Consider the following 24,129-nt stretch of genomic DNA (forward strand, 5'->3'; position numbering starts at 1 on the left):
TCCTTCTGTAACAAAATGTGTTACTGTCTCAGAACATGGGTGGGTGCATCGGTATCACAATGGGTCTGTGATTGTTTGCGTAAGTCTCTGACTCAATCTGTGAGTAGGTGCCTGAGTGTCTTTGTCATTAAGTATATGACGGACTGGATCTGTGAGTAGATACATGAGTGTCTAAGTGGGTGAGTTAGTGCATGAGTCTTTTTAGTGGGTCTATGACTGACAGCGTGAGTGTCTGAGTGGTCCTATCAGTGGGTACATGGGTCTCTGAGTGCGGCTGTGAGTGGGTACAGGAGTCTCTAAGTGTATAACTGACCGGGTGCATAAGTGTTTCAGTGGGTCTATGAGTGGCTGTGTGAGGGACTGTATGTGTGTGTGTGTGTGTGATTGTCTGAGTGGGTCAGTGAGTGGATGTATGAAGGTCTCAATGGGTCTGTGACTGAGAGCATAAGTCTTTGAGTGGGTGAGTAAATGGGTGCCTGCATGAATGTCTGAGTGGGTCTGTGACTGGGAGGGCGAGTTTCTGGGTGGGTCTGCGAGTGGATGCAAGAGCCTTGACTGGGTGGGTGAGTGGATGTGTGGATGTGTGTATGTGTGTATATCTGAGTGAGTTTGTGAGTGAGTGTGTGAAATTGCAGGGCCCGATAGAAAGCGGGGGTCTCCCCAAAAAGTTTTACCATGCATTTTACTTAGGAAAAATTAGACACTGATCCAGAAGAATCAGCTAAACAGAGTTAAACCAAATTTAGCAGAAGATTAGATATTTCCCAAAAGCATGCTTTTTTGTGATTTGGTGTAATTGTTTTTAACCATTTTTGAGAAATGAAGGTTAAAAATTCATATATATCTATTGCCGCAGGACTACTGTTGGGGAAAAATGACAAATAAATCCGATTGGCCGTGCTTGTGACAGTCCCGCAGGACTTCGCCATGTGATTGGCAGCCACAATATGAAGAAAAATGTTGCCGCCCGTCGTTTCAGGACAGGGGGACTGGGTTTGTGAGTCATGAAAACATTTTTTTAAACCTATACAAGGGGTTAAAAATACCTTGCCCCCAGCCCTTGTAGGAGAGTCTCAGAGGGACACCCCCAGGGCCCAAAAAGGAAATCCATATATGTTTGCATGTTCAAGGTCCTGCAGGGCTCTTACCCCGTGTGATCTCATAGGGCTCCCACAGAGTTAAAAAAATCGTTTAAAAAATGTTTGATGGGAGTTTGAGACTGACTGAACACTTGTAGGGGTGTTGGCTGCCAGTGGGATGTTGGGCACAAGGCTGGGCTTGATGCCAGTCACAACAGCCAAGCCCCTGCGCCGCCTGCTTATGACTTCACTTAATGCATCACTAACAACATCTCAAATCAATTGTGTAACAAGTTATCTTTATGTTAGTTTCATATAACTGGCGAATTCCATTTTTTTGTATTTAACAGAAGTGCTTATTCAGTGAATTTCTAAGTTATCCATAATGTAAGTTAAACTTGTATTACCTTTCTCATTTATATCACCACTTTAACCTTTGGCTTTTTCAGTGAAAAATCTATCTATCTATCTATCCATCTATCTATCGATGGAGATATAGATCTGCTTAGAGACGAACTTGAATGGTAAATAACTTTAACCAATTCTGTTTCCTTCATCCTTCCATGCTTGTTCCATGCAAGCCTGAATGGCCTTGCAGTGCTAATCAATTCGGCAGTCCGGTGGACTACATGTAGCGAAGATTCCTTTTGGCTGTGTTTCTCTTATTTTTGTTAGCATGGCTAATGTAAACCTAGAGCTAAAATAACATGGCACTCTCACGAACACTTGCGAGCTAGCATCACCTTTCAAGGTACTAACTCTCTAGATCCAAAGCCTCACAAACACACACATATTCTAAAGAGTTATTGCCCTTAATGTTGCCACCCAGTTAGGCCTTGTATGTATGCGATATCAATGTAATATCAGGAATACCTTTCCAAACACAAAGGTACCTGGACATTTGGTTAGAATCCCTCTTTACTTCGACTGTACCTACACTATTCTTATAGTGCTCTAAAGCACTACTTTTTGGTTATGCATCATGCTTTGCCAGATATTGTTAGAAATAATTGACTCGTACTGCATTTCCAAGCACACTAAACTAGGGAATGGCTTAAGAGTAGAGCAGTATTTAGCAAAATATTTCAAACTATTAGATTTATTCATGTTAACCCATGTTGTACATGAATAAAATATGAAGGAGGAGTGTAAACCTAAGTCTCGCGAGTTGTCCATGACCAAGCTCTGCCTTGTAGCCGAAAGCTTTTGTGCACTAAAATTAAAGGAAGTCTTGTTAACATTTCTTATACAGGAAAACAAATAAACTTCTCAGTTTCTTCTGTTTACTGAAAGCCAAGTTGTGAGGGTTCTCACTCGCTGGGAGAAAAGGATGCTTGCATGAAATTTGGATCTGTTTGTTTGCTCCAAGAAAGTGCAACTTTGGGTCCCTCAAGGCTTCTTAACACAATCACCTCATCTGCAAATGTTGGGTATTGAAACTATTAGCTGAATCCCAAGTAGAGATCACTGGAAACGCCAGATAAAGTCTCACAACCACTGGTGCCGCAACAGCCACCTGGTAAGGGCCTTAAAAAATATAATTGGAGCTGCAATGAGAGCCCATCTGAGATAAATTCTTTGACTCACCGGTTCATGAGTGATAATATGGCGAAGTGTGAAAGCCAATATAGGGCTATTCTGACTCAGACACATCAATTCTCTCTACAAAAACATGAGCTTGCAGTATATTGGTCTTGGTCCCTGAGTGTTTAGGGAATTCCGAGTGACTGTTCCTCAATCCTAGATTGGCAAAGTGACATGAAATTCAATAGGTTCCTGGGAAGCGCAAAACAGTTTGCAGGAGAGAACTGCCTTAACTGGTCAGCTTGGAAACGTTGGTGAGACTAGAAAAAATACAAAAAAGTTGTTTCAAGGAAAGGTGGGAAGAGTTAGTCATAAATTGCCTTCAGTTCGCAGTTCACCATACCTTTATTCGTTGACTAAACATAAAGTACCTTCTCATTCATGCTTGGATGGAGAATAACTGAGGCAGGCTGACCTTGATGTCAAAGTGAAACATAGCAATGCATCACACTTGACTTGGTTTGGGTTGAATTTCTGTTTCACACAAGAAAGCTTTTATTCCATGTTGAATGACATAATCAATCATTATTAAGTAGGTTAAATGTAGACTCTTTGAGCCTTTAGAGTTTGGCCGATGGGAAACTCCATTACAAACGTGGCAGCCATCCTGTCCACCGCATTGCAAGAGCATTATAACCTAAAGGACTTGTATGACTGCGGATGGGAAATCTATCATGTTTTGACCAAGTGTCCCGTCTACCAACCACTAAATATTGCCCTCTGTCTCCTCATTGAAGTCTAACGTCCAATCCTGGTTGACTAATCATTGTACTTAACAGTGCTGCCTCAACTATTGATGGCCTCAAATACCTCTGTATTTGTGTTGGATAAGGGAACACCCCTTCCGCATCACGCAACAACCATGGAGAAAATGCTTGTATTGGTACAGGCTTTCAACTTATGAAATACATCCTCCCTGGCTCTGACTTTAAGTCATTGGGTCAAGCTTGTATCAATAGACAGGTGGTGAGGATAGAGTGGTGCCTGTGAAGTCGATCTAAAGCTCTTTTGGGGACGACGTTAGTGTCTGTTGTGGATAAAATGAAGGTCTACTTGGTGCTCAAGGAAGTTCTGTTGAAGGCTATGGGAAGCACTGTTGGGAATCGCGTGGGGGTCTTTTAGAGACTGTGAGGGCCTGATAGAGCTATGAAAAGGCTTGTTGAGGTCTACACAGCGTTCTGCCTTCCGATATTGCAGGGCCTGTATTGCGGTTATGTGAAGTCATGCTTGTGGTGGTTTGATGTCCCGTTGGAAACTACACGGTGCATGTTTTTTATTCTGTGAAGGACCGGTGAGTGTTTGCCAAAGTCTGTGGTACAAGTGTGAGAGTGTACTTGCCTGCAGGAGTGGGCGAGTTGGCAGGGTCTGCTCTGGGCAGTGTGCCAGTCTGTTGAATACTTCGTAGTTAGCGGACTATAACAATTGTAGGGATAATATGTAATTGTTTCATACTACTGCAATCCTTTAAGAATTCATAACATAAATAACGCCAACGGCCAACACGAATAACGTCGCGCAGTTGGTAAAAACTTTCCCTAGAAAAGTGGCTCTCGGTTTTGGAAAATCTAACCCACCCCCTGACACCGATCCAATTGTGGCCAACGAAGGGGTTAACAATTAGATCGAGGGGAAATGGTCCAGGTCCTTCCGAAAAAAATTATCCAGACTCACAAAGGGCCCAATAGAATGGCCTGGTATTCCCCTAAACTCTGAGAGTTAAAGCAGATTTGCAAAAAAATTGAAAGAATCTGGAGAAAAGACTTCTATCCCAGTGCAAAAAGGGAATACAGGAACGCTATTAAAGTATACAAGATTGAAATTAAAAGGGCTCAGGCCTCTTACTTTGAAGAAAAAAATCTCACTGGCAGCTAACTCTCCCCGCAAAAAAATTCGCATTGTGAAAAAAAGAGTAAAAGCTCCTTCCCCTCCAGATGCACCTGAGGCAACGGGTCAACGCTGTAATGAATTTGCTGACTATTTTTATAATAAAATTCAATTGATCTAGAAGTCTTTCATCACTGATGACAGTCATACTACTCCTCAATCAGAGGATATTGGTCTATGTAGCAGGGAACAGGGAACATTCCCTAGAGGCCTTTCCCCTTCTGGACCTTGAGGCACTCCATGCCACTTTAGCACTTGTCAAGAGCAGGTCGCGCCTAGAGATTCTACCCCCCCCCCCGGATCCTGAAACAGGTGGCTGAATCAGTTGGTCCAACTATCTTAGACTTGGTCAACTCTCGTTATCTGCGGTTGTGGTCCCCCCCTGTAGAAAAAAGCTATGGTGAAATCTCTTCTGAAAAAAACTAGTTTGGACCCAGATTGTCTTGGCAACTACCGACCCATCTCGCTCCGCCCAGGGATCGGCAAAATAGTGGAGAAGCATGTGAACTCAGTCTCTCCATGTACCTGGAATCTCATAACCTTCTCCACTCTTCTCAAACCGGCTTTCGCCTGAGCCAAGGAATGGAAAAGGCTCTGCTGGCAGTCGTGGAAGACGCCAGAAAGATCCTCAATGCAGGAGACTCTGCTGTGATTCTGTTTGATCCCAGCGCAGCCTTCGATACGGTTAATCACCGTATCCTGGTCCAACGACTCAGAAATCTGGGGGTGTCCGAAGTAGCCCTAACTTGGCTGCAATCTTTCCTGGAGGAAAGATCTTTCCAGATATTTGAGGTTGAGGCTATCTCGAAATCTTTGCCTCTCCACTGTGGGGTACCCCAGAGATCGTCCCCGAGCCCTACTCTTTTTAATGTAAATATGGCTTCTCTTGCGGACATTGTCCTTCCCTCTGGGGTACCTATTGTGACCTATGCTGACGATACCCAACTGGTCGTTGCACTGAATCACCTAGAGCAGTCTCCCATCTGTCTTTGCCCCTGCCTTGAAGAAGTAGCCAAATGAATGAGACACATCTAAAACTGAATGGTGACATGACTGAGCTCATGCTCCTCGGCAACCCTTCTCTTTTTATAGCAGACACCTTGTGGCCAGCCTGTATGGGCCCTGCTCCTGCCCTAAGCCAGAGATAAAGAGCTTGGGGTTTAGGCTGGACCAAGACCTTACCTTCATAGTCCAGGCCAGGAAGGGTGGGGCCTCTTGCTTTGGCATCATTAGGATGCTTCGTAAACTGCTACCTCTGCTTCCCTTCCAGGCAAGAAAGCTTACGGTCCAGGCTCTTATTCTTTCACGCCTGGAATATGGGAATGCCTAATACATTGGGGCTCCAAACTTGCAAGCTCCAAACAGTGCAGAGTTGTGCCGCAGGAATTCTCATGGGGACTCCGAACCGGCAGTCTGCATAACCGGCCATGAAATCCCATCATTAGCTCCTAGTACGGGAGAGAGTTTACTTCAAGGCCTTATGCATTTCCTATAAGATGATAGGAGGAAAAGGACCTGCAATCATTTATCGTTGGTCCAGCCCTATCGAGCGAACAGGACGCTGCGCTCTGACGGGCTACACGTGGCCGTTGTCCCCAGAATTAAAAGGGCCATAAGTGGTGGCCGGCTATTCTCGTACAACGCCGCCAAATTATGGAATTCCCTACCTCTTTATTTACGAAAGGAACCCAATCACATGTCCTTACGTAAGCTGCTGAAAACATGGGTTTTTCCTTAGTAATTTTTGAGGCTTCAGCTTTACCGCTTCAGCGCTGGGATGCCCCTGGGTAGCTACGTGCTCTACAAGTGCTGCTTCATTCATTCATTCGTTCAAATATGAAAGACATTAATTCAAATAATGAAGTTATTTTCGCTTACCTCTCAACATTTCAAAGTGCAGTTTTTGTGTGTCTGGTTGTTTTAGCACAGGTTTCCTTAAGTGCAGCACCCATAGTCTGTGTATCTAAGCACTTGATGAATATGGTGCAATCTATACCATACCTATGCCACCTATACACCAAATTATGTAACAAGCAAAGCAGGTAAGCTAGCAGTACACAAGGTGCTTGCAGTGTTTGAACCATTTGTAATATGTTTGGTGTGTATGTGGATTCCGGCTGCTGTCCATTGGCTACTCACCTGCTCAATGCAGGTAATTAAAATAGCTTGCTAGTTTCTGTTTTTGACAAGTCAACTCTAAGCACAAGATACAAACAGTGCAGTTTTTGCACAATTCTCTGCCTGTGGCTGTGCTAAGCGCGCCCTAGAAACAATGTCGCGTCTGCAGTTTGTACCCATGACATGAGCAGAGCAGTGGTTAGGCCCATCTTCATGCCTGGTTGCACTACCGACTACCCACATGAAAATAGTGCTAAAGTGTAGAAGACCGGCCCATGGCAGCAGCCCATATGTTTTAAAAATCTTTTCTCTCCTCAGCGCAGTCATTCCTCTGAACCTGTTCAGTCTCCAGGGAGGGTGGTTTCAGAATGGATCTTTATGTAGGGTGATACCATTGGCGTCAATGGGCGGATGCATTTCAAGGGGGTCGAGGTGGGATTGCAGGTGGTTGACCCCATCGGGGCCTGAAGCTCTTGGCTGGCTGCGGAGATGGTTTCAAGTAGGGCAAAAAAGGTGCAAAAACCAGCTTTGCGTGCGGTTCGCTTGTACATCAACAGCTTCTACTGCTTGAGCATCAGCCGGGCACACCCCTTGTCGCACCCTGTGGCGTCCCAGATCTAAGGCGCGACAACTGCACACCTGTAGATGGGCCTGTAATTACAGCCCGTCACACACCCCGTCTTGTCACGTGCACTTTAAGCTGCATGCCCGGGATCAAAGGGTTCTCTTTTGAACAGGTAGGGATCAATAACAAGCGGTGTGGAGACCTCTGAAATCCATCCAAGATGTCCCGGTGTCTCCAGGGGTGCACACGATTGTGGAAAAAGCAACAACAATTTGTAAAATTCAGTCTGCAGAATATCGTGTGAAATTAAAGGAGTGTTTTTTTTTAATGTTGAAATTAACATTCGACAGTTTTATAGGTGTTATCTGCTCTAGAGGGTGGCTTGGACGGTTTAGCGGCAAGATGGTCTTCTAAGATTGGGGAAACAGTGGATTAACAGGAAATAATACAATGTGCATCGACATTGGCCAGTTCAATGTTGTTATCTGCCAGACTCAATCTCCAGCATTTCCAGGCGGTCAGTCTGCTGGATAAGAAATCTAAATTGAAGGGTACAGGGTCATCGAAATGCACCCCCTTCCAGAGGGAAAACGCTGACATAGTGCACTTGGTTGAATTAATGTGAACAACATTATCTTTGATATGGAACTGAGTGCCCCCTGTATATACGAATTGTTTTTGTTGCGATGGTCACAGCTAGATTACAAGTTTGGTGATCCATAGTATAGCCAAACTCGCAGTGGAGGTGCGGTGGCAGTTCGGGGACCGCAGAACCAGAGGCCTGACCCCCGTATTAGGAGTACGGCGGTCGGACCTCCAGGGGAACACCGCAACAGCCAGGTATCTGCAATCCCTGGTGGGATTGCTGCCGTCTGGGGAAGCAATATGCTTGGTGGTGCCTCTGCAGCACCGCCAAGCCTATGACGACGTTACCCACCGCCAGCCCTTTCATGGCTGTGAAACAAATGGGGCCCTCAGGGCCCCCTGTGGACAGGAATGAATGCAGGGGGACACATGTTCCCCCCTGTCTGCATGCACTCCCTTTCCTGCATGGACAGCACAGTCCGTGCCGCGCAGCAACAGCCTTGGTGCACCCCCATTGCAGTGCCTTTTTAATAGGCACCGTGATGGGACCACCACGCCGCTGTAGCGTTCTAGTTTATGCACGTCACGCAGACGTGACGTGCGGCGGCCATGTTGGCGGCGATGCGCGCGCATCGGATTGCGCGCTGAGAAGTGTAAGGAGAGCAGCGCCGGCCGGCGCTCCTCGGAGAATATAATTACTTACCTTAAATAAACCAAGTTGCACCACCACCACTGCTTGCCTGTGATCATTAGACAACATTACAGTGGCGACGAGGTCGGGAGGCACTTCTGGACGATCACGACAGACAACGGACCCTCCACGTGGGCAACCTGTAGGGGAAATACAAATCCGGACACAGCCATCGGGCCCATCCAGACCCGGGCAAGGAACCCTGCACTGCCCTGCGAACGAGATCAACCACCAGGCCACGGCAGGACACGCATGAGGTACGGCGAATCCGAGGAGCGTGGCAGTGCCACAGCCAACCATAGAGGCGGCGAATAGGCCAGAGCAGTGGCGCGAACCCCCCCACAGCTGCTTGGACGCACGACACCCCTGAGTAACCACGCCAGGGAGGTATAGCGCTGGCTACCAAAGGGGAGGAGGCGGGGACCGACACCAAGAGTCCCCAGAGAGAAACGAGCACAGGATTCGAGGACAGCACCCCAGGTAGCCCCTCTGGCAAAGACGCCGACACGAAAGTCACCAGGGAGGTGAAAATGAGCGCACCGGCGGGGTATGCAATAGCTCCTGTGCAATTTCTACCGAAACCCGGTGAACCACTAATGAAGTGGGAGGATTGGAAAGAATATATTGATAATTTCATAGGGGTCCTAGAGGACGAAAATGAAGAAAAATTCACCCCCCAAAGAAAGAAACGTATCCTGTTGCTGAACCTGGGACCGGAGGGACTCAGGATTTACAAGAGTCTGGTGCCCAAAAAGAGAGAAGACACTGATGACGACGTGTATGCCCATGCAGTGGAAGACCTAGATGAACGTTATCGTCCCACTATCTGTGTGTCAGTGGACAGATTTAATTTCCAGCAAAGAAAACAACGGGCTGGAGAAACCATAGAAGAATATGTAGCAGCCTTGAGGAAACTGGCGGCCCCGTGTAAATACGCACTGTGGGAAGACGAATTCATCAAGGATCAGGTCGTGATGCACACTACGAGCGCAAATGTTCAAGACAAGCTATGGGCAAGCGGAGACACCACACTCAAAGACGTATTGGTCATCGTAAAGAGGGCAGAACTCGCAAGGAGGTGCGCTGACGCGACCAAGAAAGATGTAGCCGCCCCAACGATGGTGAACAGGATACAAGAAGGAGACCACCGCAAAGACCAGAGAGGCAAGGACCCGGTGAGCAAAGGAACCAACAGATGGCAAGGGAAGCAAACAAGCAATGACGGCAAGAAAATGTGCTACAGATGCGGAAGTTGGTCCCACGACGCACGGGATAGAAGATGTCCAGCGTTCCGAGCAAAGTGCCTACACTGTGGCATCTTAGGCCACTATGAGAAAGTGTGTAGGAAGAAACAACCCAAGGGCATGGTGAAATGTGTCGACCAAGGCGAAGATCAGGAGGAGGTTGCAGAGGAAGAGGTGGTCACCGTCTTATGCATATATGACCAGGTATTGAGCGTGGAATGGAAGAGGTCAACAAAACCCGTCCTGGACATGTCAATGGGCAGGATCACCATCACGGTAGTGGCTGATTCCGGATCTCCATTCACCATTGTACAACGGGCAGTGTGGGAAGAAGTGTTCAGACACAAGTTGGGCCCAGAGTTGGAGAAACTAGACATTCGGCCGGTCACTTACAATGGCGACCGCATTCCAATGGTGGGGTTCCGACGCCTGTTCGAATTTAGGGGCCGATCAGCATGGTGCAAGCTGTACATTGCAGAAAGAGGACCCTCCGTTCTGGGATGGCTAGACCAGGGCGATCTAGGAATAAAGCTGGATCCAGGGGGAAAGGAGCAAATACTACTCACAGAGCAAGAGGAATGGCCAGACCTGAACAAATGGAAGGAGAACTACCCAAAGGTGTTTGGAGGCACGGTGGGAAGGATGGAGAAATTCCAACACAAGATTGTGCTCAAGGAAGGAGCCATCCCGGTAGCTCACAAAGTGAGGAATGTACCAATTGCGGTCAGAGAAGCAGTCCAGATGGAACTCCAAGAATTGGAAAAGAAGGGAATAATAGAACCGATCACCTGCGCAGAATGGCTGGCGCCCTTAGTGGTCGTAATGAAGCCCAATGGGAAGGTCCGGCTCTGTGTGGACCTGAGAGAACTGAATAAAAATATTGTGGTGGAGAAATTTCCCCTCCCCAGAATCGAGGAAATGTTGGCCAAAACCAGAGGAGTAAAGTGGTACTCCACTATCGACTTGACCTCGGCCTATCACCAAATAGCACTTCATCCGGACAGCAAAAGCCTTACATCCTTCATCACTCCGTTTGGGTGCTACCAGTTTTGTCGCATGCCGTTTGGACTGGCCTCGGCGGCTGCAGTCTTCCAGAAAATGATGCACCAACTATTCAGAGACTGCAAGGGCGTCCAGTATTTCCAGGACGACATCCTGGTGATGGGGTGTGACAGGCTGGATCACGATCAGAAGCTGGAAAAAGTGCTACAAACGTTGGAGAACAAAGGCCTTACAGCGGAGTGGACAAAGTGCCGATTGGGCCTGCAATCGGTAACATACCTAGGCCACGAAATCGGACGACAGGGCGTCACACCCAAGGCGGAAAACGTAAAAGCCATCGCTGAAGCACCGCCCCCCAAGAACAAGGAAGAGGTCAGGTCGTTCTTGGGGATGGCGGAGTACTACAGCAAGTTCGTGGTACACTTTGCCTCCAAGACCCACAACATGAGGCTGTTGACCAGGGAGAGCACTGCGTTCCAGTGGACACCAGAAGCCCAAGCAGAGTTCGAAACCATCAAAAAGGACGTCATAGGAGCTGTACCTCTCAAAGGATACGATCCACAAGGCACCACTATACTTACGACTGACGCCAGCGACAAGGGCCTGGGCGCTGTACTCATGCAAGACCGAGGAAGAGGGGAAATAGAGACAATCAGTTTTGCATCCAGAGCATTGACGGATACAGAGAGCAAATACAGCGTGATTGAGAAGGAGATGCTGGCGGTGGTATGGGCCATGGCGAGATTCCGGCAATTTCTGTGGGGTACCCGATTTCTACTCAGAACAGATCACAAACCGTTGGTAAAGGTACTAACATCGAGCGGACACGCCAGTGCCACCCCCAGGATATCCAAAATGTCTCTAAAGTTACTCGAGTTCAGGTATGATGTGGAGTACATTCCTGGGAACCGGAACCGGGTAGCGGATTACCTGAGTAGAACAGCCGCCATGGAGCCCGGAGAGGAAGACCCTGCAGGCAGTGGGGAGTTGGTAGCTCTCATAGAAGACCAGGAGAAGTTAATCGGCCAACAAGAATGGGAAGAGGCATATGAGGAGGACACCGACATGAAGGAAGTAAAGATGCACATCGTACAAGGATGGCCAGACAAAAAAAATGTGAAGGCGAGCCTCAGGCTATACTACGAAGTGCGGGAAGAACTGTCGGTAGGAGACAAGGGGGTATTCATATACAGAGGAGACAAGGTGATCCCCCCAAGGAATCTCACCACCAAACTCTTGGACCTGCTACACGAGGGCCACCTGGGCATAGGGAAACTCAAGGCAAGAGCTAAACAAAACTACTGGTGGCCAGGCATGGACATAAGGGCCGAAAGGCAGGTCAGGGAATGTCCACAATGTCAAGGAGCTGACAAGACCCTAAAACCTTTGAGGCCAGCGCTAGGGAAGTTTGACCCCCCCTTAAATCCGTGGGAAGAATTATCTGTAGACATTTTGGGGCCCGTCCTAGATGACCAGGGCACACAGAAATACGTGTGTGTACTCATGGATCGATATTCCAAGTGGCCGGAGTTGAAGGTGGACGAGTCCATGGACACAGAGAACATCCTAAAGTTTCTGTCAGAGACCTTCACAAGGGAAGGAATCCCCAAATCCATCCTGAGTGACAATGGCCCCCAGTTCACGTCGGAAAGGTGGAGCAAGTTTATGCAAAGAAATGGCATCACTATCAAACGTACAGCAATCTACCATCCAGCTGGAAATGGTCTAGTGGAGCGATTTAATAGGGTAGTGATGGGAGCCATACAAGCCGCCATATCCAGCGAACAAAACTGGGAGAAAGCGCTAGAGAACATGGTGTGGGCCTACAGAATAACCCCCACTGGCACGGGGTATAGCCCATTTCAAATATTGAGGGGACGTGAACCATTCACGCACGACAACAGGATCTGGAAGGAAAAGGTCGTAACCAGCGAATGGTCTCCTGCAGTGGTACGGGCCAATCTGGAAAGAGCACAGACAATCTACACCAACCACTACAACAAAAGGAGGAATGTGAAGGGGACAGGCCTGGAAAAAGGAGAGTGGGTGAGAGTAAAGCTAGCCACTCTACAGAAGAAAGGAGACAGCAAGTATAGCAAGCCTATGCAAGTCAAGGAAGTGTATGATCGAGCGGCCCTGCTGAGCGACGGAAACGTGTGGTCTCAGGACCGCATGGCCCGGTGCAACAAGGTGTTGAGATGGGAACAACCGGAAATGGAATGGGAAGAAGTGGATGAATCGAACATGTAAAGGGGACAAGAAGGAAGTGAACAATGTGATGGAGCAAGTACAGAGAAGGTGAGAGAAAGTGAAGAAATGAGCGAGAGTCAAGGAGCTGAGATGGACCGGCCAGGGAGAAGCGTGAACGATGATGGAGGGGCGAGTGAAGAAATGGAAGGAACTGGTATGCAGTACCGAGGGACTCTGGGGGACCCTGTCAGGGTTATGTTATGTTATGTTATGTTATATGGGACTTTTATAGCGCAACGGCTACTCCAAAGGAGTGTCCCGGCGCTTTGTGCTCCAGACCTTGAAAGAGACTGGAAAACATAACAGTGAAACAGAAACCTAAGAGGGGAAAGCACACTAACCAGAGAACAGCCAAGTCTTTAGACCCTTCCTAAAGGCAAGTAAGTTAGATGTAGCCCGCAGAGACAGTGGCAGGGAGTTCCAAAGTTGAGGGGCAAGGAATCTAAAGGACCGACCGCCCAGTCGGGCCCTCTTTATACGTGGCACCACCGTCAGAGCCAATGATTCCGATCTTAAGGATCGTGCAGGCCGGTAAAAATCCAGCCTCTTCTGGAGGTATTTTGCACCATTGGCATGCAGGGCTTTGTGGGCTAGGGTCATAGCCTTAAACATTATCCTCTTCCGTATAGGAAGCCAATGGAGGGATAGAAGTAAATTTGAGGCACTAGTACGGCGATGCAGGCCAAAAATCGCTCGTGCTGCAGCGTTCTGGGTCACCTGCATACGCTGTAAGAGATATTCTGGCAGACCCAGATACAGGACATTTCCATAATCCAATCTGGATCCTATCAGTGCCTGCACAGTTATCCTCCGATGTTCCTCAGAAAGTAGGGGAAAAAACTTTCGGAGCATCCTGAGGATCCCGAAACATCCCGGGTTACCAGGAGCGGAAGGCAGGTGGTGAGGCCTTCCAGATTTCGAGACTTTGAATTGGACAATGATAGTAAGTGACTGTTTAAAGTTCAGTAAAAGGGGGAGATATGTAGCGTTCTAGTTTATGCACGTCACGCAGACGCGACGTGCGGCGGCCATGTTGGCGGCGATGCGCGCGCATCGGATTGCGCGCTGAGAAGTGTAAGGAGAGCAGCGCCGGCCGGCGCTCCTCGGAGAATATAATTACTTACCTTAAATAAACCAAGTTGCACCACCACCACTGCTTGCCTGTGATCATTAGACAACATTACAGCCGCCTCCTGCCAGACAGCGAGGAAACTCGTAATTGGACGGGCGGAGGTAAGGTTTGGCGGTGAGAACGAGGAGGTGGAGGCCCACTCCCACACTTCCCAACTCCGAATCAGGCCCTCAGTGTTGCTCTAGAATTAGGGTGACCAGAATTTTAAAGCCAAAAACAGAAACATTTCACAAAAATAGGAGAAGGACTACCATTTGACTTCAAGCGATGAGAGCGCTTCTCAGCAGAGAATTACAGAACAGGCAGTAAGAGGAGGGACTCGCCATTCCATTCATTTTTGCTACAGTGCCAGTCTAAAGTGTTGGGGGAGGGCAGGGGCCATATCTGGAAGTGTATATTCTCCCTTACCTAGGTGCGAGAGGGAATCACTGAGACTTTTTGTAACCTAACATCCTATTGAAATTTGCAAATTTTCTGACATTGTAGATCCTGTATTTGAAATACCAGTTTGTGTGATCTTTGTATTCCAAGAAGGTATGTTATGATCAAGAATTAACTGGTTTATCCCTTTTTGTGCTCACTTTGATATCCTCCTGTTCATCTTTACTTGTACACCAAAGCAGCTTCCGTAGTTTGCACAGACACAGCCGGTGTCTCGGCTCACTCCACTGTTGATGTATTTTGGTGGAACACTGATATTGTAAGATAGCAAGGAGTTGAGTTGGCCTAACGGCTAAGGCGCTCGACCTGGGGATCTGGGTTCGAGTCTCGGTAACGTCGCCAAAAACCTCCTGTGATTCTGGGCAAATCACTTAATCTCCCCGTGCCTAAATGAAAGTGTGTCCTCGTGTAACGTAACTGGTGCTATGTAAAGCGCTCTGATACCTGATTCGGTTCGGGTCTAGTTCGCGCTATATAAAACTCTGCAAAATAAAAAAATAAACATACATAAAATGCAATTTTTAAGCTCAGTAGCTTGCCTGTTAATTAAATTGCTTTCTTGAAACCACTGCTAACTATCCCTGCTTTGTAAAATATAAAAAACACTTCCCACCGTTTTCAGTCGACCCTGTCTAAAAACGGGGACATGAGCTAAATTTCTTGAAATTTGCTGGGACAGCTGGTTAAAAACAGGGACCGTCCTGGCAAAACGGGGACGCCTGGTCACCCTATCTAGAATGGAAGTCTAAGACCCCCCCCCATTTGTAGTTCTTTTTTACAAATTAAATCTGCGAGTTTAAAAGCTAAAGAGAAAAATTAACCAAAATCATTACGGGATACTTTTTAGCCAGTAGTTAAAACTTAAAACATTGAATAATGAACTTTGAAGATTGTTTTGTTTTTCCCCCCTTTGGGTTTTTTTTAATACTGGTTTATAGTTTGATTCTGCTCATTTAATTCTGTGCCTAATTTTAAAATATATAATACTAATGTAGAACTATATTTGTAAATGTAAAGTTGCCCTACTTCCCTAATAGAAATAAAGTAAAATGTGAAGGCATACCTTGCCATGAAAATTCATGTGAGATAGAGGCATGAATAATACAGGCATTAAACATTTTCTGCTGGTACCTTCTCCCCTTTGAACAAAAAATGCAAAATGTTCTGGCTAAGAAATTCGCAAAGATTTGGCACTTAAGATAGTTTTGCCAGCATAATAGAAATTTGAAGAGACATATTTGTCTCGCAACTGAGATTTTCCATGATCTTTGCTAAGGTAGAGATCTCTTCATGTACGCAGTTCAGACTTAGATGAAACAGCACCTTTTGTATTTTTATTTTTTTGCAATCTTTCCAATCAAATGGAAAACTTTGTGAAATGATGAAGCTTACAAAGTTTATGCTTATCCGCATACAGGTGAAAAACCTATTTCTCCTTAATTAACATAAAAAATATTTTTCTATTAAATACGCTTGGGAGAAAAACTTTGATTGCTAGTGATGTCCAAAGTAGTAAATTGGCACCAGTTGAAGTGCATCTACGTACAAATGGACATTCAGAACTTTCCCTAACTTTTCTAGTAGAACACTAGGAAAGCTGTGCCAGGTGCGCAGGAAGACGAAATGGCTGCCTTTGGTCCATGTGGAATCCCGCCAGATTGTGTAAAGTGGCCGGAGCACTAGGTGTTCCATGAACAGTGCTGCATTTACCAAAGCTAAGGTGATTGTGACTTCCTTGCCCCTCTGGGAGGTCGAGGCTTATTTTGACCCCAAAGTTAAGACTACAACACCAGGGTGGTCACTTGGGCTTCTGTTCAGGAATGGGTGGCATTGGTATAGCTTTGTGGTCACACAGGCTCCTGGTCCCGTCCTAGGGCTGTTGGGCACGAATGTTTCTAATCTAGCTGTAGGCTCCGGGGTCATTAATACCTACTTGTCATGGGAACCTCATAGCTTAGTGGGCAGGACCTTGTGCACACTTTGGCCAACTTACCCTCTGTGCCGCTATGGGTTTACCCCACTTGGAGGTACACTGCGTGTACAGAATATTGCACAAAAGTAAGATTGCAACTGATTTTGACACTACTTGCAAAATGTACCTTTTGAGCTTTGTTGTGCAACGGTTTTGCTTTCTCTCATTTTCCCACAATTTATAAGAGCATGATGTTGACTACTGAAAAATTCAAAACAAGCAGTTTGATCAGGTTGCCCCCTAGAACCGGGCAGGTGTGGACACACGTCACACTCTATAAATAACTTGCACATACCAAGCGTACCAATAGCGCAGCGCACCTGATTAGACTGGACCTTTGAACTCACCCTCCTCCCAAATTATATTTCAATAGTATCCAGAGCAGCAGCGATCAACCAAAATGTGTGTGCCCATGTGCAAGATACGGGCAGTTTCCTCCCATCAATATGTCCGCCATTCATCCTCAATCTAAGTCTATTTTGTGATTAAGACTTTTTTGCTTTTTCGTTTTTTTTTATCAGATTGAAAAATGGAACAAATACGATCAGAAGCTCTTTGAGGCGGTAGAGAAGCGAGATCTGGGGAAAATCGAAGGCCTTCTCTCCAAGAAGCCAGTGAGAGCCTCCAAACCCAACCCCAAGGGGCAATCAGCGTACGTAAGTTTATCGATGATTCTTTTTTTCTCTCTGGGATGGGGGAAAGTGGGCAATTTCTTTGTTTAATGCACAAGCAAGATACATGCACATTGCCATGGTTTATCTAATGTTAATGCAGCGTTCAGTCAGGCATGCATATGTATATGGAAGCTGATTACAACAAGCATTAAAAATGCAATAGGTCTCGCCTTTCATTAAGTTAAAGCCATTTGCCTTGCTATACAATACCATTAGTAAAGCAAATGGCTTTAACTTAATCGAAGGCGAGACCTAGTGTATTTTCAATGCTTGTTATGTAATGCAACTGGTGTTATGTAAAGCATTCTGATACCTTTCAAGTTTGCACTATATAAAACTCCAGGGAGAAAAAGTATGTTTTAAAGTCCTGGTAGATGTATGACGTTAGCGTGGTCGCTCATTCGGTTTACACCAATTTAGGGGCATACAGGCCACACCTTTAAATCCTGGTGGCCTGACTCATGTTTTCATCTTCACAAAACGGTTATAAGGGCACTATCGGGTATTTATAGCACCTAAAACAACAGAGCGTCTTCTCTGCGCTATATAAAGTCACTGCTCTTGTGCCTGTTTCGCTTATAAAGTACTTCATGGACTTTTAGGCGCTTCGATGTAATGAAAAGTGGAGATCCTGGAGAGGGCTGTTTTCAAGCCCCTCCCTCCGATCGTAATCTGTTTCTGCAAGTTAAAACAAGGTTATCTTTGGGCACTGTAGTAAGTTTCGATTAATTCATGTCCAGGTAAAGTGCTGCTGGTGACTTCCACCGCCAGGAGTCCGTGTGGTAAGTGTCTGTTTCTCATTCACAGCCCCATTCCCGTAGAGTTGGATTTACGCAAGTGCACAAAGGAAGTGCTCTGCGCAGCGCACAGACCCTGAATCTGGAGACATTGGCACCTGCCGACCGGCAGGTGGTAAGGGCAAGTGACGGGGCAGGAGGGGTCTGGACTGAGGGTGCTCATGAAGGATGCACAGACCACGCAGAGACTCACTCCTATGATTGTGTGTATTCAGAAGCATTGTACGCCGTTTTCCATAAGTACATGTACTCCTGCAAAAAGCAGGAGCAAATGTATTGCCCGAGTAGAAATCGAAGTGAGCCCCCACTTATTTAATGGGGTGCAGAGGAAGGAGTTTCTCTACTAGGAAACGTGTTTTCTCTGTGGGAAAAGATGTACATTGTGTAAATCCGCAGCTTGGCCAAGCTCCGCAGATAGCCCCGCTGCCGACAAGCGGTAGGTGTGGGTCAGCCCAGGAGTAGGCATGGGCGCCTACCTACTCAAAATGTGGCGCAGACTTCTGGCTTCTCCTGAACTGGGTTCATAGTGCCTAATGCCTACGTGCTCTGTTTCGAAGTGCTTTGTGTCACTAAACAAGAGGTCTAAGGCACAGGGAGAAACGAGTGTCCAGAGGCACACTCCTTGGCAAGCGGTGGAGCCAAGACCCGACGTCCAGCCTTGTAGCACCACAAACACGAGGATAATGTAAGATTTGGGTCTGAATGACACTGTGGGGAATGAGTGCTATAATTTCACCTGAAGCCGCTACACATCTGATGAATATTCATGGGATACAGCCTTCACACGCAATGTTGGACCTCTACTCCGGTGATTACTGTAGACAGGAAACATTGTACTCGCCGTCATAAACACCGCCTCGTTGGTTACAGTGCGGGCGGGGGGGTATTGGTGCGAATATCCAGGGAGTGCGGGTGGGGGGTAGGAGGGTGCAAAAACTGACTGACAGTGGAGTGTGGGCGGGGTGAGAAAAGATAATAATAAACTGAGCGCGGTGTGGGCGGCCTTTAATGCACGTGATTCTAGCCGCAGGTTGTGACTGTTGAAACAGTGTTAAACGCAGGGGCCTTGATTCTTCACTGGAATTAATTGCTACGGTTGAGTTTGTGACCGTAATGTAGGGGCGATTTTATGCGCTGTACTCCCAGATCGTCTTCGCTGGATATAGCACCACGGTTGGGTGTGTGAAGCGCTAGTTTTGTGCCATGTCTTCCCTGTGACATTGCTTACGACGTGTGATAGTGAGCACTATAATTTCACCTGAAGCCGCTACACATCTGATGAATATCCATGGGTTGCAGCCTTCACACGCCATGTTGGACCTGTACTTTGGTCATTACTTTAGACAGGAAATATTGTACTAGCCGCCTGGCATGTTCGGCTTGCAAAAGTTTTGCCAACAGCCCCCACTTCAACATGGATTTAACAGCATAATCACTGGCGCCATGGAACACAAAACAAAAACCCAACCTCTGCAGCACTGTTGCAGGAGAGGACAACAAAAACAGAAAGAATGCGAGGGAAGACAGAATGAGGGTGACGGAGAGAGAGCGCTAGTCTGCCTGAATATCCCTGTCCTCCCCGTGACCCTCTGAGCTCTGTGCCTGCCTCTGTGTAGATAACAACTAATGGTAGGTGGGCAAAGGAGGAGGAGATGAGGGGATGGAGAGGGGGGGGTGTTCTGGAAACACAGAAGATACAAACAAGCTCTTGGCATTGAAAAAAAAGCATTGCTGTGGGGAGGGGGAGGAGAAATGCGACACGGCCTGGCAGCCGTGAAAAGTGCGAAGAAGAAAGCCTTTGATGCAGCAGGGGGCGGAGCGGATCCCTTTCAAGTGAAACTGCTGGCGGCAGCTGGCTGGCTTTCATGTGCACACGCTTTTTAGGTCAATGCGCTTGCGCATTGAGCTTGCTTTTCACGGGCACTGCATGGAATCGCCCGATCGTTAAGCTCTCGTTAAGCCCCTATATTCTCGCAAGCTAAATGCGCAAGCGCATTGACAGGCGAGACCTAAAAATGGACGCCAGTCTGAAAAAAGCTAGTGCCTTGTCATTTGTCCTTGTTCTACTGTTTGTTCTGACTCCGCTGCTTCTAATTTCGTGATAAGGTTGACGGGTACGTCAGGGTAGTAGTAGAAATCTAAAATAGCCCAATCTTTGAACTATATCCTAAATGGTGTGAGTGAGCAAGTGGGATGTGTTCAGCCTGGAACTGGTTCGGCATTGCTTCATCTGGGCGAATTCTGGCAACAATGTGGCCTCATGGTGGATGCTTTCTTGATAGTTCTCTTTGGATACTCATGAGATGAACAGATTCTTCAAGGGTGGCCTCATGCGGTGTTGCATCTGGACAGAGAGCTTCCCAAAGGTGACCGGACTTCAGTGGAGATCAGTGCCCTCATCGTGCAGGCACTGCAGTGGCGGCTGGTGGATTTGAAAAGTGGTGAAGCACATATTTAACATCGAAGTTGTAACCCCTGTCGAGCCCCCCCCAGACCATCCATTTAATTGCCCAGTGGCAGTGCCCTGATGCATTGCACTGATTTTGGTAGCTAGAAGGCTTTCAGCCCCATCAGAGTTTGGAATAATTCCTAAAATTGTTCCTGTGTGTTTTTAATTTGTTGCTAATTTTATTTTAATGTGAAGATGTACACGGTGTAAAAAGCACAGTGCCGCCAGGAAACGTTACATAGAGACAAAGGCTGACTGTGCAAACTGAAAATTAGATTATGATTGCAGAAAATGGATACAAGCATTTTTAATATCAAAATACATATGATCCATTAAAGCTACAACTACCGTTACTACGTCCAGGGCCATGCAGACATTGCAGTACGTCACAGATATTAGAATTAGACACCTGCCAGTTTAAAATATTAACTAGAGCGTTTGCTTAAAAAGAACAAGTATTAAGTTATTTAAAACATTAAAAAAAAACCGAAGGTTTTCAAGTCGCCTACCTCCTCTCCATGGTGTAAGTTAACACCAGTTGCTGTCACTTAAAAATAATATATGAACGCGAGAGGCTACACTAACATTATCCATCAATACATTGGAAAGATTTCCATTCTGAAAATACAGACTGTCACAAATTACCTATATCAATTGTACTGGTTTTCCCTTGCATGGGAAATTATTTCCATTGCACATCTCGCACTGCAGGCCATGGTAGGGAGGCATCTGCGAACTCCTGCTTGGTCACCTTTCATCCTCCACACATGCCATTCACATCCGTTTTGATTGCCTGCGCAGACCAAGGTCCCACATGTCACTAGCAAGGAGTGAAACGCCATAAGGCCCCTTCCAAATTGTCTTTATTTGCTTTTCTCAAGCTTTGAACTGCTGTCCTGCAGGTGCAATAACATGCAATAGCAAACAGAGTGCAGTCGAAAACGGAGCTGCGCAAAGTTACCACTTCCACCTCGTGAGAGAACATCCTATAAATATGCTAATTCTAGACTGCACAGAGGAAAGATGTTTCCTTGAGGGTGAAATACTGAATACTGAGCCTGGGTAGCAGATAGCTGACTGCCCAGAGGGTTCAAGGCCATGCCTGCCCGTCTCTCCTGGACGCATCATATGCTAAATCCCCCGTCAGCCGCTTCATGATACCATAATCTTGCTCAGGAAGGGCAATGCAGGCCAGGGAAAGGGAGCAGACACGCGATCTACACACACAAGTATTGATACAAACACACTCTTAACCGTTTTCGACGCGGCGCGAATTCCGCAGCTGCGCAAATTCTGCAGCGGCGGGAATTACGTAGCGGTGCAGGTGGGGCTAGGGGGTGGCGTGGCGCTCCCGTACTTATGACGGCTCCACGTCATCATGAGTCACGGGCGGCGTGTGCTCATGACGGCGTGGGGCCGTCATGACCCCACCCACTCACTAATTTGCCTGCACAGGCGGGGAATCAGTACATCGTGGGCCGAGCAGCATTTGCATGACGGCTCCACGCCGTCATCAGCACACGCCGCCCGTGACTCATGACGGCGTGGAGGTGTCATGAGTACGGAAGCTGTTAACTCATACACCCACTCACCTCGGGCACACGCTCAAACAAATATGTGCACTCACACGCAGACATACGCGCATATATACTTATACACACAAACAGTCACGCTCAAGCATACTCATACGGACTCTCGTACAGGCAAACTCACTCACATAAATTATTCATGCACCACAATGACCACAACGTTTTTGCAAACAAAAACAAAAGTCAGGTAACTTGTGAATTAATTGATATCATGATAATATACACAACCTGGCTTGTAGGTTATCTCCTGTATTGCATTTTTTTAAACATGATGTGTTCGGGTTCTTTCCTCCCTCAGCTCTTCCGAGGTCCCAGCCTTCTCCCCACAATCACTATCATGCATGTGCTCAAATAAGTTATTTTACCTCGGGGGTCTCATTAGAACTGTGATTCTTTCTCCATGTTTTTGCCTCCCACTAATTACGGCAGTCTGAACTTTAAACAAGCGGAAGTTATTTGCTTTTCCAGTCACGGCCGGCATGACGGGTGGGTGAGGGGGTGGAAATGGGGTCGCGGTCGTCGCAGGGGGGGATGGGGGTGGCAGGTGGGGTTTAATTACAAAAAAAACCTTAACTTACCGTCCTGCTTCGCTGCCACCTCGGTTTCTGGATGGGTCCGAATGGTAGTTATTACCATTTATGTTTCTGCCTTCTCGCACTGCGAGACAGCAGTGGGGCAACGCCCCCATGACCCAATGGGGGTGCCGCCACTGGCAGGCAGGTAGTGTTGCAGGATGCCATGCTCAGCAGGTGGTGGGAGTCATTCAGCAGAACCCCCTCTAGTCTTTTAGTTCTCGTGGTCCTCTGGAAGAGTGCTTCTCGACCTGCATGGAGATGTGCAGGAAATATGCAGGCTGTGTCAGACTAAGATAGGTAGAAAGAGCAAAATAAACATTTTGCCAGAGGCATATCTAAACTTAATGTACGTGTTTATGTAAAATGCAAATGTTTGGTTCATAACAGTGAACATCGCTTTTTAGGTTTTGCCTAGCGAAAGCTGCGCTCTGCGCAGCTTTTCGCGCAGGCGAAATCCTGTTGAGAACTGTAGGGTGCTTTGGGTCGGCCCTCGTCATTGATTGGCTGGCTCCGTAAACGGAGCCTTGCCATTGGACGAGGGGCCTGTCCGTCAATGCCGGACCAGACACGGGGGCGTTCCTGACATTCTTTCCCTTTTGCCGACGTCACGCGACGCCGGGAACGCCCCCGAGTCTGTTCCGGCATTGCCGGCACCTCCCTTGCTCTACTGTCATCACCACAACACTGCGCCCATTTTATCCCAAGCTAAACACTCGGAGAGGCGCAGTGACCGGGTCTTTGAAGGCCGCTCTCCCAATGAAAACAAGTTTTCTCTCCGAGTCAGCACGAGCAGGAAGACGAGCAGCGCGCCTCCCAGCTGGCCTCTCGCATCAGCATCCAGAGCTGCCCTGCGCGGTGTGTAGCTTCAGTGGAGCTTCAGAGTGCAGAGTGGAGCTTCAGAGTGGAGCTTCAGAGTGGAGCTTCAGAGTGGAGCTTCAGAGTGCAGCTTCAGAGTGGAGCTTCAGAGTGGAGCTTCAGAGTGCAGCTTCAGAGTGGAGCTTCAGAGTGCAGAGTGGAGCTTCAGAGTGCAGATTCAGAGTGGAGCTTCAGAGTGCAGAGTGGAGCTTCAGAGTGCAGATTCAGAGTGGAGCTTCAGAGTGCAGAGTGGAGCTTCAGAGTGGAGCTTCAGAGTGCAGAGTGGAGCTTCAGAGTGGAGCTTCAGAGTGCAGAGTGGAGCTTCAGAGTGGAGCTTCAGAGTGCAGAGTGGAGCTTCAGAGTGCAGAGTGGAGCTTCAGAGTGGAGCTTCAGAGTGCAGAGTGGAGCTTCAGAGTGCAGAGTGGAGCTTCAGAGTGGAGCTTCAGAGTGCAGAGTGGAGCTTCAGAGTGCAGAGTGGAGCTTCAGAGTGCAGAGTGGAGCTTCAGAGTGGAGCTTCAGAGTGCAGAGTGGAGCTTCAGAGTGGAGCTTCAGAGTGCAGAGTGGAGCTTCAGAGTGGAGCTTCAGAGTGGAGCTTCAGAGTGGAGCTTCAGAGTGGAGCTTCAGAGTGGAGCTTCAGAGTGGA

The 24,129-nt window shown here is 47.4% G+C and overlaps 1 protein-coding gene across 3 annotated transcripts in view; it reads left to right on the forward strand.

The window, feature by feature from the left end:
• The window catches only part of ANKRD35 (ankyrin repeat domain 35), a 1,062,691-nt gene that overhangs the window by 867,589 nt on the left and 170,973 nt on the right, over window positions 1-24,129 (forward strand). For all 3 annotated transcript variants that reach the window (XM_078670748.1, XM_078670749.1, XM_078670750.1), the window contains exon 2: window positions 17,069-17,199. In XM_078670748.1, coding sequence (XP_078526874.1) covers window positions 17,069-17,199 — 131 coding nt within the window. The remainder of the gene's footprint in view (window positions 1-17,068; window positions 17,200-24,129) is intronic.

The sequence above is a fragment of the Lissotriton helveticus genome, chromosome 12 (assembly GCF_964261635.1).
Source record: "Lissotriton helveticus chromosome 12, aLisHel1.1, whole genome shotgun sequence".
In the NCBI taxonomy this organism is placed as follows: Eukaryota; Metazoa; Chordata; class Amphibia; order Caudata; family Salamandridae; genus Lissotriton; species Lissotriton helveticus.